The 13,953-nt window shown below is 44.3% G+C and overlaps 1 protein-coding gene and 1 long non-coding RNA gene across 7 annotated transcripts in view; both read left to right on the top strand.

The window, feature by feature from the left end:
• Positions 1 to 13,953, top strand: part of elf1 (E74-like ETS transcription factor 1) — an 81,841-nt gene that overhangs the window by 60,162 nt on the left and 7,726 nt on the right. For 3 of the 6 annotated variants that reach the window (XM_029726073.1, XM_029726062.1, XM_029726082.1), the window contains exons 3-7: positions 10,546 to 10,738; positions 10,940 to 11,047; positions 11,564 to 11,719; positions 12,679 to 12,762; positions 13,648 to 13,840. In XM_029726073.1, the coding sequence (XP_029581933.1) occupies positions 10,546 to 10,738; positions 10,940 to 11,047; positions 11,564 to 11,719; positions 12,679 to 12,762; positions 13,648 to 13,840 (734 nt within the window). The remainder of the gene's footprint in view (positions 1 to 10,545; positions 10,739 to 10,939; positions 11,048 to 11,563; positions 11,720 to 12,678; positions 12,763 to 13,647; positions 13,841 to 13,953) is intronic. The other 3 variants (XM_029726108.1, XM_029726099.1, XM_029726091.1) reach the window with 3 other exon arrangements.
• On the top strand, positions 6,160 to 6,621 carry LOC115169954 (uncharacterized). Its single transcript, XR_003870940.1, has 2 exons — positions 6,160 to 6,412; positions 6,450 to 6,621. It is a non-coding gene; the product is annotated as an uncharacterized LOC115169954 (long non-coding RNA).

The raw sequence follows: 13,953 nt of genomic DNA, 5'->3' as shown, positions 1-13,953 counted from the left end.
GCCATGTTTTCATGGTACCGGGCCGCCATGTTTTCATGGTACCGGGCCGCCATGTTTTCATGGTACCGGGCCGCCATGTTTTCATGGTACCGGGCCGCCACGTTTTCATGATACTGGGCCGTTTCGTTTTCATGATACTGGGTGGCCACGCTTTCATGGTACTGGGCTGTTTCTTTTTCATGATACTGGGCGGCCATGTTTTTATGGTACTGGGCCGCCACGCTTTCATGGTACTGGGCCGCCACGTTTTCATGATGCTGGGCCGCCACGCTTTCATGGTACTGGGCCGCCTACGCTTTCATGGTACTGGGCCGCCACGCTTTCATGGTACTGGGCCGCCACGCTTTCATGGTACTGGGCTGCCACATTTTCATGGTACTGGACCGCCACGCTTTCATGGTACTGTGCCACCATGTTTTCATGATACTGGGCTGTTTATTTTTCTTGATACTGGGCGGCCATGTTTTGATGATACTGGGCCGCCATGTTTTCCTGTGTGGGGTGTATCACAACGAAGATTCACCAAGTTAGCCATTCTACAGATATAGCTCTTTTCTTACAAAACTGGAGCTGACATGGGTTATTGAGAATATTGGGTGCATCCTGTTTCCATTGATCATCCTTGAGATGTTTATACAACTTGATTGGAGTCCACCTGTGGTCAACTCAATTGATGGGACATGATTTGGAAAGGCACACACCTGTCTATATAAGATCCCACAGTTGACAATGCACGTCAAAACAAAAACCAAGCCATGAGGTCGAAGGAATTGTCCGTAGAGCTCCGAGACAGGATTGTGTCAGGGCACAGATCTGGGGAAGGGTACCGAAACATTTCTGCAGCATTGAAGGTGGCCTCCATCATTCTTAAATGGAAGAAGTTTGGAACCACCAAGACTCTTCCTAGAGCTGTCCACCCGGCCAAACTGAGCAATTGGAGGAGAAGGGCCTTGGTCAGGGAGGTGACCAAGAACCCGATGGTCACTCTGACAGAGCTCCAGAGTTCCTCTGTGGAGATGTGAGAACCTTCCAGAAGGACAACCATCTCTGCAGCATTCCACCAATCAGGCCTTTATGGTAGAGTGGCCAGACAGAAGCCACTTCTCAGTAAAAGGCACATGACAGCACACTTGGAGTTTGCTAAAAGGCACCTAAAACACTCTCAGACCATGAGAAACAAGATTCTGTGGTCTGATGAAACCAAGATTGAACTCTTTGGCCTGAATGTCAAGCGTCACTTCTGGAGGAAAGCTGGCACCATCCCTACAGGTAAGCATGATGGTGGCAGCATCATGCTGTGGGGATGTTTTTCAGCAGCAGGGACTTGGAGACTTGTCAGGAGAGATGAACGGAGCAAAGTACCGAGAGATCCTTGATGAAAATCTGATCCAGAGCGCTCAGGATCTCAGACTGGGGCGAAGGTTCACCTTCAAACAGGACAATGACCCTAAGCACACAGCCAAGACAACACAGGAGTGGCTTCGGGACAAGCCTCTGAATGTCCTTGAGTGGCCCAGCCAGAGCCCGGACTTGAACACGATCTAACATCTCTGGAGAGACCTGAAAATAGCTGTGCAGCAACGCTCCCCATCCAACCTGACAGAGCTTGAGAGGATCTGCAGAGAAGAATGGGAGAAACTCCCCAAATACAGGTGTGCCAAGCTTGTAGCGTCATACCCAAGAAGACTAGAGGCAGTAATCGCTGCCAATGGTGCTTCAGCAAAGTACTGAGTAAAGGGTCTTATGTAAATATAATATTTCAGGTTTAATTTTTTATACATTTGCAAAAATGTTTTTGCTTTGTCATTATGGGGTATTGTGTGTAGATTGATGAGGGGAAAAAAATATTTTATTAATTTTAGAATAAGGCTGTAACATAATAAAATGTGGAACGGGTGAAGGGGTCTGAATACTTTCCGAATGCACTGTATGTACGAAAGCTACCTAGCTGGCTAACTATTTGATCCTGCTTTGTGACAAACTCTCCAGGTGCAACTGAGCCCCATTACATCAAAACAACAACAGTAGACAGACACAGACATCTTCTGCCCCGTCAGCAGATTCTGTGTGGGATTCAGTCTGTCATGGTCTGGTCCTGCTATGGAGGGGAGACAGTGTGGGGTTTAATATACTGCAGTGAACTCAGCAGACTCAGTGGTGCTCTCTTCATGTCTGGATAGACACGTGCTCACGGACTCAATCACATCAGTGAACCCACACGGGGCTCCCTACTGACTGAGATGTTACTATGGACTGAGAACATTACGTCAATGACATTTCGTCTTTTACAGTCAAGCACACAACAACAGAACCCTTTATTTTATACTTCCCAAGTGGTCTCGTGGCCCACTGTTGACCATTAGTGCTGACATCATGGAAAATAATTTTGCTTGGACGCTGTTCTGAAAAGTCCGATATTGTCTGTGAAGTTACTAGAACAGTCCCAGAACTCGTAGTTATGTTTACATAGTTTAATTGTATGGTAATGACCCATAGAGGATTAATGATTCAACATAATGCAGTTGTGTGTGGCATTGTGCTGTTAGTGTACTGTTAGTTCTCTGGTTAAAGTGTAGCATTGAGTGAATGAAGCCTTGGACTCCCTAGTCCTTCCATGGGGCTCAAGGCTCAAGGCTCAGACACCTGGAATTCCCTGGGTTCAACCACAACAATGGAAACTTGTGCTTTAGAGGAGAGAGAGCGAGAGAGAGAGAGAGAGAATTCTGACCCATAGAAATATAATTACTAGAATGGACAAGAATTACCAAAAAAGCAGAACCCTTATAATGTTCCACAACATAACAAGGACTATCTCAAGGGATTGGAAAGGTAAAGTCCTACAACTCTGAACGTCGTTAGGCTATTCCATTAAAACCGATTTGGAAGTTTAAGTATAAATGTTGTTACTGCCTTTCAGTATGGCTAAGTATTTGGCCACTAATTGTTTTGTAATGATTGAGAACTTGCATGAACTGTTTGAGCAGAACAAAGCGTCACAGATCATATGATAATCAGGCAATGAGCTGTAGTCTGCTGCCATCTCTTGGTTATTTTCAGAAACTGACACTGAATTCATTTGTTTCCTCTGGCTATGAGAGTGCAGGCACTGTGATCAGGCTATAATACTTTGCACCATTTCATTAGAGCATTTTTGTTTGTTTGATATTTAGAATAGCTTAACCTAAAGGAAAAGACCTGCAAGCTAGGAGTCCTGCCTGCTCCATGTTTTTTTTCAAGCTGGGGACTGGAGCTTTTAGGGCATGGGTCATGCCACAAATTCAGTGCCTTTTGAGATTTGTAACTTGGTGAAAAAAAACATTAGATTTTACCTCATTTTAACATTCTGTCATAAAGAGCACATGTTCAACCTAATAAAATAACAGTTTTCCCATTTCATAAAAAATGACTATAGTAAATGCCTATTAAGTGCCAAATAAAGTAACAGGGTTGACGATGTCATCTTAAATCAGCCATGTGACAGGGGGAATGGAAGGTTGTTGTGTGTGACAGGGGGAATGGAAGGTTGTTGTGTGTGACAGGGGGAATGGAAGGTTGTTGTGTGTGACAGGGGGAATGGAAGGTTGTTGTGTGTGACAGGGGGAATGGAAGGTTGTTGTGTGTGACAGGGGGAATGGAAGGTTGTTGTGTGTGACAGGGGGAATGGAAGGTTGTTGTGTGTGACAGGGGGAATGGAAGGTTGTTGTGTGTGACAGGGGGAATGGAAGGTTGTTGTGTGTGACAGGGGGAATGGAAGGTTGTTGTGTGTGACAGGGGGAATGGAAGGTTGTTGTGTGTGACAGGGGGAATGGAAGGTTGTTGTGTGTGACAGGGGGAATGGAAGGTTGTTGTGTGTGACAGGGGGAATGGAAGGTTGTTGTGTGTGACAGGGGGAATGGAAGGTTGTTGTGTGTGACAGGGGGAATGGAAGGTTGTTGTGTGTGACAGGGGGAATGGAAGGTTGTTGTGTGTGACAGGGGGAATGGAAGGTTGTTGTGTGTGACAGGGGGAATGGAAGGTTGTTGTGTGTGACAGGGGGAATGGAAGGTTGTTGTGTGTGACAGGGGGAATGGAAGGTTGTTGTGTGTGACAGGGGGAATGGAAGGTTGTTGTGTGTGACAGGGGGAATGGAAGGTTGTTGTGTGTGACAGGGGGAATGGAAGGTTGTTGTGTGTGACAGGGGGAATGGAAGGTTGTTGTGTGTGACAGGGGGAATGGAAGGTTGTTGTGTGTGACAGGGGGAATGGAAGGTTGTTGTGTGTGACAGGGGGAATGGAAGGTTGTTGTGTGTGACAGGGGGAATGGAAGGTTGTTGTGTGTGACAGGGGGAATGGAAGGTTGTTGTGTGTGACAGGGGGAATGGAAGGTTGTTGTGTGTGACAGGGGGAATGGAAGGTTGTTGTGTGTGACAGGGGGAATGGAAGGTTGTTGTGTGTGACAGGGGGAATGGAAGGTTGTTGTGTGTGACAGGGGGAATGGAAGGTTGTTGTGTGTGACAGGGGGAATGGAAGGTTGTTGTGTGCATTTCCACCACGAAACACCAGAAAATGTACAAATAGAGTAGAACCAGCTCACCTGCTTTTACACCATCATTTGGCTATTAGATGTTCAATATTTATTTTGAAAATAGTATTTAAAAGGGAATCTTTTCATCATATTAAAAACGAGAGTTCAGTTCATGTAGCAAGGTTGACCTTAAAATGAGAGATGAGAGACAACAAAAAAAAAAATCTTAAAATTCATCACTAATCACATTAAATAAATAATAATCTTTAGAAATCACGTTGTCAAAGTAAAACAAATAATTAGAGCTTTACAATGATGATAAAAACGTGAAGACATTTTGGGGTTAAGTGGGTTAAAATTCGTGGAAGTCACAGAAGGTGCATGGAGGGACATTTTGGCACTTAAGTCTTTATTCATATGCATTTTTTGGATTTATTGAATTCTCAATGTGGTCTGTATTAAAGGGCACATTATTGATAATAACATGCTTTTCAATATTTGTGCACAATTTATACTTAAGATATCAAAGGGACGCAAAAGACACTCATTTCGTGGAACCACCCACGTTATGGGAAAAAACTAACGGAAAGAGGTGCCATCCACACTGCTTCATGTTATGGTACTGTTGAAGAGAGCAAAATAACAGTGTGCTGAAGGAAAATAAAACTGTGTTTACTCCACAAGGACCTCACGCAATGAGAAATGAGAGAAGCTTGTTGTGTCCACATGTCCTGTCTAGGAAACTAACTGCCATGTCACATGGGTAGGCCTACTGTAGACAGTGTTTCCCCTACCATTGTATAGGGCGATATATGTATTTAAATAGACCCTGGATGTTTGCTTCCAACCTGCCTGGAAAATAAGCTAGGAGAAACACTGGTGGAAGTGGTCAGTGTTCAAAGGGTTGCCAGGTGGGCTTGGTTTCCATATGCTACAGTTTCTTACCCACTGAGCATACCAAACATTAAGAACACCTTCCTAATATTGAGTTGCTCCCCCCCATTTGCCCTCCGAACAGCCTCAATTCGTTGGGGCATGGACTCTACAAGGTGTCGAAGGCTTTCCACAGGGATGCTGGCCCATGTTGACTCAAATGATTCCCACAGTTGGGTTCCCGAATGTCGCAGCGATCTAAGGCTTTGCATCTCAGTGCTAGAGGCGTCACTACAGACCATGGTTTGATCCCGGGCTGTATCACAACCGGCCGTGATCGAGAGACCCATAGGGCAGCGCACAATAGGCCCAGCGTCGTCCGGGTTGGGGGAGGGTTTGGCCAGGGTAGGCCGTCATTGTAAAATAAGAATTTGTTCTTAACTGACTTGCCAAGTTAAATAAAGGTTAAATAAAATAAAAAAGTTGGCTGGATGTCCTTTGGGTGGTGGACCATTCTTGATACACACGGGAAACGGTTGAGCATGAAAAACCCAGCAGCATTGCAGTCCTTGACACAAACCGGTGCACCTGTCACCTAGTACCATACCCCATTCAAAGGCACTTAAATATTTTGTCTTGCTTATTCACCCTCTGAATGGCACACATGCACAATCCATTTCTCAATTGTCTCAAGGCTTAAAAATCCTTCTTTAACCTGTCTTCTTCCCTTCATCTACACTGATTGAAGTAGATTTAACAAGTGACATCAATAAGGGATCATAGCTTTCACCTGGTCAGTCTATATCGTGGAAAGAGCAGGTGTTCTTAATGTTTTTTTATACTCAAGTGTACTCAGTTTGGCCAGAGCTCTGGTAATTTCCTCTTCCCATGTTCAGAAATGTTGTGCTGGAAATGAGGGAGCGTGTCTGGAAATTCCCAGCAACAAGACACAGGGGTATGAAGTATGAAAGGAGGGAATGGGCTGACAGTATTCATGAGGTATGATGGGTGTGAATGGGTTGATCGTATTCATGAGGTATGATGGGTGTGAATGGGCTGACAGTATTCATGAGGTATGATGGGTGTGAATGGGCTGACAGTATTCATGAGGTATGATGGGTGTGAATGGGTTGATCGTATTCATGAGGTATGAAAGGAGCAAATGGGTTGACAGTGTTCATGACGTATGATACTGTAGTTGTAAATGGGTTAACAGTGTTCATTTATTTTATTGAAAAATAAATATATTTCACCTTTATTTAACCAGTTAGGCCTGTTGAGAACAAGTTCTCATTTACAACTGCGACCTGGCCAAGATAAAGAAAAGTTACACATGGGATAAACAAACATACAGTCAATAACACAATAGAAAAGTCTACATACAGTATGTGCAAATGTGGTAAGATTAAGGAGGTAAGGCAATAAATAGGCCATAGTGGTGAAATAATAACATTTTTGCAATTAAACACTGGAGTGATAGATGTGCAGAAGATGAATGTGCAAGTAGAAATACTGGGGTGCAAAGGAGCAAAAAATAAATAACAATATGGGGATGAGTTAGTTGGGTGGGCTATTTACAGATGGGCTGTGTACAGGTGCAATGATCGGTAAGCTGCTCTGACAGCTGATGCTTGAAGTCAAGTGAGGGAGATATAAGACTCCAGCTTCAGTGATTTTTGCAATTCGTTCCCGTCATTGGCAGCAGAGAACTGGAAGGAAAGGCGGCCAAAGGAGGAGTTGGCTTTGGGGATGACCAGTGAAATATACCTGCTGGAGCGCGTGCTTCTTGGTGGGTGCTGCTATGGTGACCAGTGAGCTGAGATAAGGCAGGGCTTTACCTAGCAAAGACTTAGATGACCTGGAGCCAGTGGGTTTGGTGACGAATATGAAGCGAGGGCCAGCCAACGAGAGCATACAAGTCGCAGTGGTGGGTAGTATATGGGGCTTCGGTGACAAAACAGATGGCACTGTGATAGACTACATCCAATTTGCTGAGTAGAGTGTTGAAGGATATTTTGTAAATGACATCGCCGAAGTCAAGGATCGGTAGGATAATCAGTTTTATGAGGGTATGATTGGCAGCATGAGTGAAGGATGCTTTGTTGCAAAATAGGAAGCCGATTCTAGATTTATTTTGGGATTGGAGATGCTTAATGTGAGTCTGGAAGGAGAGTTTACAGTCTAACCAGACACCTAGGTATTTGTAGTTGTCCACATATTCCAAGTCAGAACCGTCCAGAGTAGTGATCCTAGTCGGGCGGGCGGGTGCGGGCAGCAATCGGTTGAAGATCATACATTTAGTTTTCTAGTATTTAAAAGCAGTTGGAGGCCACGGAAAGAGTGTTGTATGGCATTGAAGCTCGTTTGGAGGTTTGTTAACACAGTGTCCAAAGAAGGAACAGATGTATACAGAATGGTGTCGTCTGCGTAGAGGTGGATCAGAGAATCACCAGCAGCAACAGCGATATCATAGATATATGCAGAGAAAAGAGTCGGCCCGAGAATTGAACCCTGTGGCACTCCCATAGAGACTGCCAGAGGTCCGGACAACAGGCCCTCCGGTTTGACACACTAACTCTATCTGAGAAGTAGTTGGTGAACCAGGTGAGGCAGTCATTTGAGAAACCAAGGCTATTGAGTCTGCCAATAAGAATGCGGTGATTGACAGAGTCAAAAGCCTTGGCTAGGTTGATGAAGACGGGCCAGGTCAATTAGAAAGGCCTGCTTGCTGAAGTGTTTTAGGGAGCATTTGACAGTGATGAGGGGTGGTCGTTTGGCCTTACGCACGCAGGCAATGAGGCAGTGATCGCTGAGATCCTGCTTGAAGACAGTAGAGGTGTATTTAGAGGGCAAGTTGGTCAGGATGATATCTATGAGGGTGCCCATGGTTACGGATTTAGGGTTGTACCTGGTAGGTTCCTTGATAATTTGTGTGAGATTGAGGGCATCTAGCTTAGATTGTAGGACAGCCGGGGTGTTAAGCATATCCCAGTTTAGGTCACCTAACAGTACGAACTCTGAATATAGATGGGGGGCAATCAATTCACATATGGTGTCCAGGGCACAGCTGGGGGCTGAAGGTGGTCTATAACAAGCGGCAACGGTGAGAGACTTGTTTCTGGAAAGGTGGATTTTTAGAAGTAGAAGCTCGAATTGTTTGGGCACAGATCTGGATAGTATGACAGAACTCTGCAGGCTATCTCTGCAGTAGATTGCAACTCCACCCCCTTTGGCAGTTCTATCTTGTTGGAAGATGTTATAGTTAGGGATGAACATTTCTGGATTTTTGGTGGCTTTTCTAAGCCATGATTCAGACACGGCTAGGACATCAGGGTTAGCGGAGTGTGCTAAAGCAGTGAATAAACAAACATAGGGAGGAGGCTTCTGATGTTAACATGCATGAAACCAAGGCTTTTACGGTTACAGAAGTCAACAAATGGGAGCGCCTGGGGAATGTGAGTGGTGCTGGGGGCTGCAGGGCCTGGGTTAACCTCTACATCACCAGAGGAACAGAGGAGGAGTAGAATAAGGGTACGGCTAAAGGCTATAAGAAATGGTCGTCTTGTGCATTCGGAACAGAGAGTAAAAGGAGCAGATTTCTGGTTGCAGAAGAATATATTAAAGGCATAATATACATACAAGGGTATGGTAGTATGTGAGTACAGTGGAGGTAAACCTAGGCATTGAGTGACGATGAGAGGTTTTGTCTGTAGAGGCACCAGTTAAGCTAGGTGAAGTCACCGCATGTGTGGGGGGGTGGAATAAAATGGCTATCTAAGGCATATTGGGCAGGGCTGGGGGCTCTACAGTGAAATAAGACAATAATCACTAACCAAAACAGCAATAGACAAGGGCATATTGACATTAGGGAGAGGCATGTGTAGCCGAGTGATCATATGGTCCAATTAGTAGCACTAAATGTGTCAGGGAGCCAATTCAGTAGTTGCTACTACGCTAGGTGGGCTGGAGACACGGCGATTCAGTCAACTAGCGGGCCGGGGCTAGCAGATGGGCCTCAGGCGATGTCACAACGGAAGAGCCTGTTGTTAGACTGGGTGCGCAACTGGTCAACTGGAGTCAGGTGCAGGAGAGCAGAGATGAGTGAACAGGCACACTTTAATTGGCAGAAGCAAATCAGTCGGACTCAACAGCGTCACAACACTCCAGCCAAAGGCAAAAGTGAATAGCGCACTAGTCACACAAATAATGTACAACAATACAATACCACGGGTTCAAAACAATATCTGGAAAAAAACTGCCTGCCGCGTCACACAATAAACATAACGAACAATTACACACACAGACATGGGGGGAACAGAGGATAATATACACGTAGAGTGATGAGGGGATGTAAACCAGGTGTGCAGGAAAATAAGACAAAACAAATGGAAAATGAAAGGTGGAGCGGCGATGGCTAGAAAGACCAGTGACGTCGACCGCCGAGCGCCACCCGAACAAGGAGAGGAGCCGACTTCGGCGGGAGTCGTGACTCCTGTTGAAACCACCTCGGACGGTTACGTTGGCAGACCAGTCGTGATGGATCGGCGGGGCTCTGTGTCGGCAGTAAAGGCAGTTCAATTGACAAAAGAGGTATTGCAGCCCAATAATTGGCTGGTGGACCTCTTTGGCTAGCCGGGAGATGGCCCTAGCTCGAGGCTAGCTCCAGGCTAACTGGTGCTTGCCGCGAGACAGAGACATTAGCCAGGAGTAGCCACTCGGATAGCAGCTAGCTAGCTGCGATGATCCGGTGTAAAGGTTCAGAGCTTGCGGTAGGAATCCGGAGACGTGGTATGGAAAAAGCAGTCTGATATTGTTTAAAAATATATATGTACCGTTATTATCAGCATTTTGTAAATTCTTGTTAGGAAAAGGCCATGTTGGTTTATATAGATCTCTCTCTCTCTCTCTCTCTCTCTCTCTCTCTCTCTCTCTCTCTCTCTCAGTAGTTCCTTTTGTTCAGCTGCATGTGTATCAAGCCAATGTGTGAGATATACCAGAGCAACTGTAAAAGCACAGTGTATAAGTCTACATTAACTTTACAATGGCTGTAGTACTTACAGGATATAAGATAAAAACCAAGCAAAAGACATGTCAGTCTGTGCTCTAACGCCTGTGGGAACGTCTGTGGTCTAACGTCCATGGTCTAACAACTGTGGTCTCTGTCTTCTGTTGGCCTCTCTGTGTGTCCAGCTGGATGATCCGTCCGTGTTCCCAGCAGTCATCGTGGAGCAGGTGCCCACTGCTGACCTCATGCAGGTCTACTCGGGAATGGAGTCGGACGAGGTGACCAACGGCATTATGGTGGACAACACTGTACATGTGATGGAGGAGCCCATTATGGTCGGCGACGTGGGCCTCTCAGGTGAGGGGGGAGGAGGGCATGATACTTTACACAAGCATGCATGCATGCCTAGGGGGTAGGAGCTAGGAGTTGATTACGGACATGGCCCTGTATTATCTAAATTACCTAGAATTAACCCTTATTGATTGTAATATTCTTTCAAGTTTGTCTCTAAAGCTGTCTGTTTCTTGTTCTGATGCCAATCCCTGTCTGATTGGCCAGTAGAAACGACGGTATCGGGCACAGAGGATAATATGGAGACCAATGAGGCTGCGGCAGCCCTTCTTAATATGGAGTCACCAAACAACATTCTGGATGAGAAACGCATGAGTACGAATTCTGTTCTGTTGTTGCTACTCTAGGAGGTTGTTAGGGGAAGGAGTATTTTTTGTATATGTTGGTACCACATGTGTATTAACTGAATCCAGTTTCTACCCCAGAGCATTTATCTTGTGGATTTTATTTTATCTGACCTAGTATTGATTCCGTGCTCTTTTCAAGATTCTATTCTGGATTTTCAATTTATTTACCTTTGATATTGAATACTGTATTGTTGAGGAAGAGCTTGTAAGTAAGCATTTTACCATACTGTTTACACCTGTTGTATCCTGTGGAGGTGATAATTACATTTTGATTTGATTTATCACTTTCAAAACATATTGTTAAAACCTGCACATTTTTGATGAAGGCTATTTGTATGCAGTTTAATTTGTATGTGGTTTCATTTGTAATATTTCCACTAACTCCTGTCATTATCTCTGGCTGTTGCTTTAGTTCAGTCTCACAATAACATTACAGAACTGGGAGTCATATTGAGTGTACTACTGTTTTCTCTTGTTGTTGTAGTTCATACGTACGGGACCATGTTGGAGTCTGACTACACCTACATCCATCTGCGGCCAGAGCCCAACGGCTGCATGGATGTATCGCTGGATGATGAAACATCCTCCATGGACGAGATCCCTCAGAAGAGCGTGTCCAAACCACAGAGGAAAACCAAAGGTACTGCAGGGGTTCTACTGGAATGTAGGGAGCAGTGTTACAACACATGATTTAGTCTTGTTTTTAATCTTCTATATGAAGATATTCCACTTACTCTCATGTTTCAAAGAGATATGCTTTTAAGAGTTACACAGGAGTACCTTGGAAAATATATTTGCTTATAGCCTTATTAACCACAGTTTATAGCCTTATAGCCTTAATAGCTTTATTAACCATAGTTTACAGCCTAATTAACCATAGCGTATAGCCTTATTAACCATAGCTTACAGCCTAATTAACCATAGTTTACAGCCTTATTAACCATAGCTTACAGCCTAATTAACCATAGTTTACAGCCTAATTAACCATAGTTTACAGCCTAATTAACCATAGCGTATAGCCTTATTAACCATAGCTTACAGCCTAATTAACCATAGTTTACAGCCTTATTAACCATAGCATACAGCCTAATTAACCATAGCTTACAGCCTAATTAACCATAGTTTACAGCCTAATTAACCATAGTTTACAGCCTAATTAACCATAGCTTACAGCCTAATTAACCATAGTTTACAGCCTAATTAACCATAGTTTACAGCCTAATTAACCATAGTTTACAGCCTTATTAACCATAGTTTACAGCCTTATTAACCATAGCTTACAGCCTTATTAACCATAGCTTACAGCCTAATTAACCATAGCTTACAGCCTAATTAACCATAGTTTACAGCCTAATTAACCATAGCGTATAGCCTTATATAGCCTTATTAACCATAGCTTACAGCCTAATTAACCATAGTTTACAGCCTTATTAACCATAGCATATAGCCTTATTAACCATAGCTTATAGCCTTATTAACCATAGCGTATAGCCTTAATATTAGCAAATTGTTCATAATAAAAAATAAAAAATTAGTCAATAACAGGGATGTGCTTAATTGGGTGTCACAGTGTTGGCCTTTACCCTTTTCCTGTCTTAGTGCGCAAGCCTCGGCCGGTGCGTCCCTGCTCCCCCATTACCACTCCCAACCTGCCACTCAAGAAGAAGAGCAAGGAGGGCAAAGGTGAGCGTTCATCTCAACCAGCTCACCTCTCGAAAAAAAGCCAATCAAAATCAAGGTCTCTCCTGGGCCCTTCTCAATCAGCTTGCTTCTTGAAAAAATAGCCAATCGAAATCAAGTTCTCTCCTGGGCCCTTCTCAATCAGCTTGTTTATTGAAAAAACAGCCAATTGAAATCAAGGTATCTCCTGGTTCCTTCTGTAAGCTACTGTGCATGTTTCTGCTTGTAGAGTGGTGCAATCAGCAACCGGCAACCAGCAGCCCCTGTAGTCCAGTTGGGTTGGACCTCAGCTTGCTAATTGACGAGCTGCTCTCAACGTGCTGTGTTTCACAGGGAAATAAGTGATTGCGCGCTGGAGGGTACATTGATGAACTACTGATAAAACCCTTTTCCCCTCTCCTTGTGTGTGTCCCCTTCCACGTCACATAGAGATAGGGAGAGGGGGTTGGTTCAGCCGCACACATATACATTATGTTGTCACGGTGGCTGCTGGAGGGGTTGCTGTTTTTAACTAATTCTGGCCTAACTGTTTCTCAAACAAGAGTCATCTAATGCCAGAGCCCCATCCAATGTATTTATTTTCCAAGCTAGGTACATACACACCAGACGAGAACAGCACATTTATTTATTTAGGTTATGAGGAGGGAATACTGCAATTGCATCTCTGCCTATTTCCGTTTAAGTAAAATCTGCAATGCTAAATGAGTTATGGACAGGTGTAGCAGAACTACAAGCTCACATGTACTGTATTAGACTCAAATGTACTGTATTAGACTAACATGTACTGTATTAGACTGACATGTACTGTATTAGACTCACACGTACTGTATTATACTGACATTTACTGTATTAGTTAAAACTGAATTGCTCCTTTCTCCCCCCATGTAGGGAATACCATCTACCTATGGGAGTTCCTCCTGGCCCTGTTGCAGGACAAGAACACCTGTCCCAAGTACATCAAGTGGACTCAGAGGGAGAAGGGCATCTTTAAGCTGGTGGACTCCAAGGCGGTTTCCAAACTGTGGGGCAAACACAAGAACAAACCTGACATGAACTATGAAACCATGGGCAGGGCACTCAGGTGAGAGGAATGACACACATGGTGTTGGTCTACATCACAGACATCTCAGACATACAGTTACGAAGGCTATCATGCTAAAATGTCTGTGGCCCTGTTGCAGTTAATAGTTAAAT

This window comes from Salmo trutta, chromosome 3, assembly GCF_901001165.1.
Source record: "Salmo trutta chromosome 3, fSalTru1.1, whole genome shotgun sequence".
Lineage (NCBI taxonomy): Eukaryota > Metazoa > Chordata > Actinopteri > Salmoniformes > Salmonidae > Salmo > Salmo trutta.
This window is presented reverse-complemented; position numbering and strand designations above follow the sequence as displayed.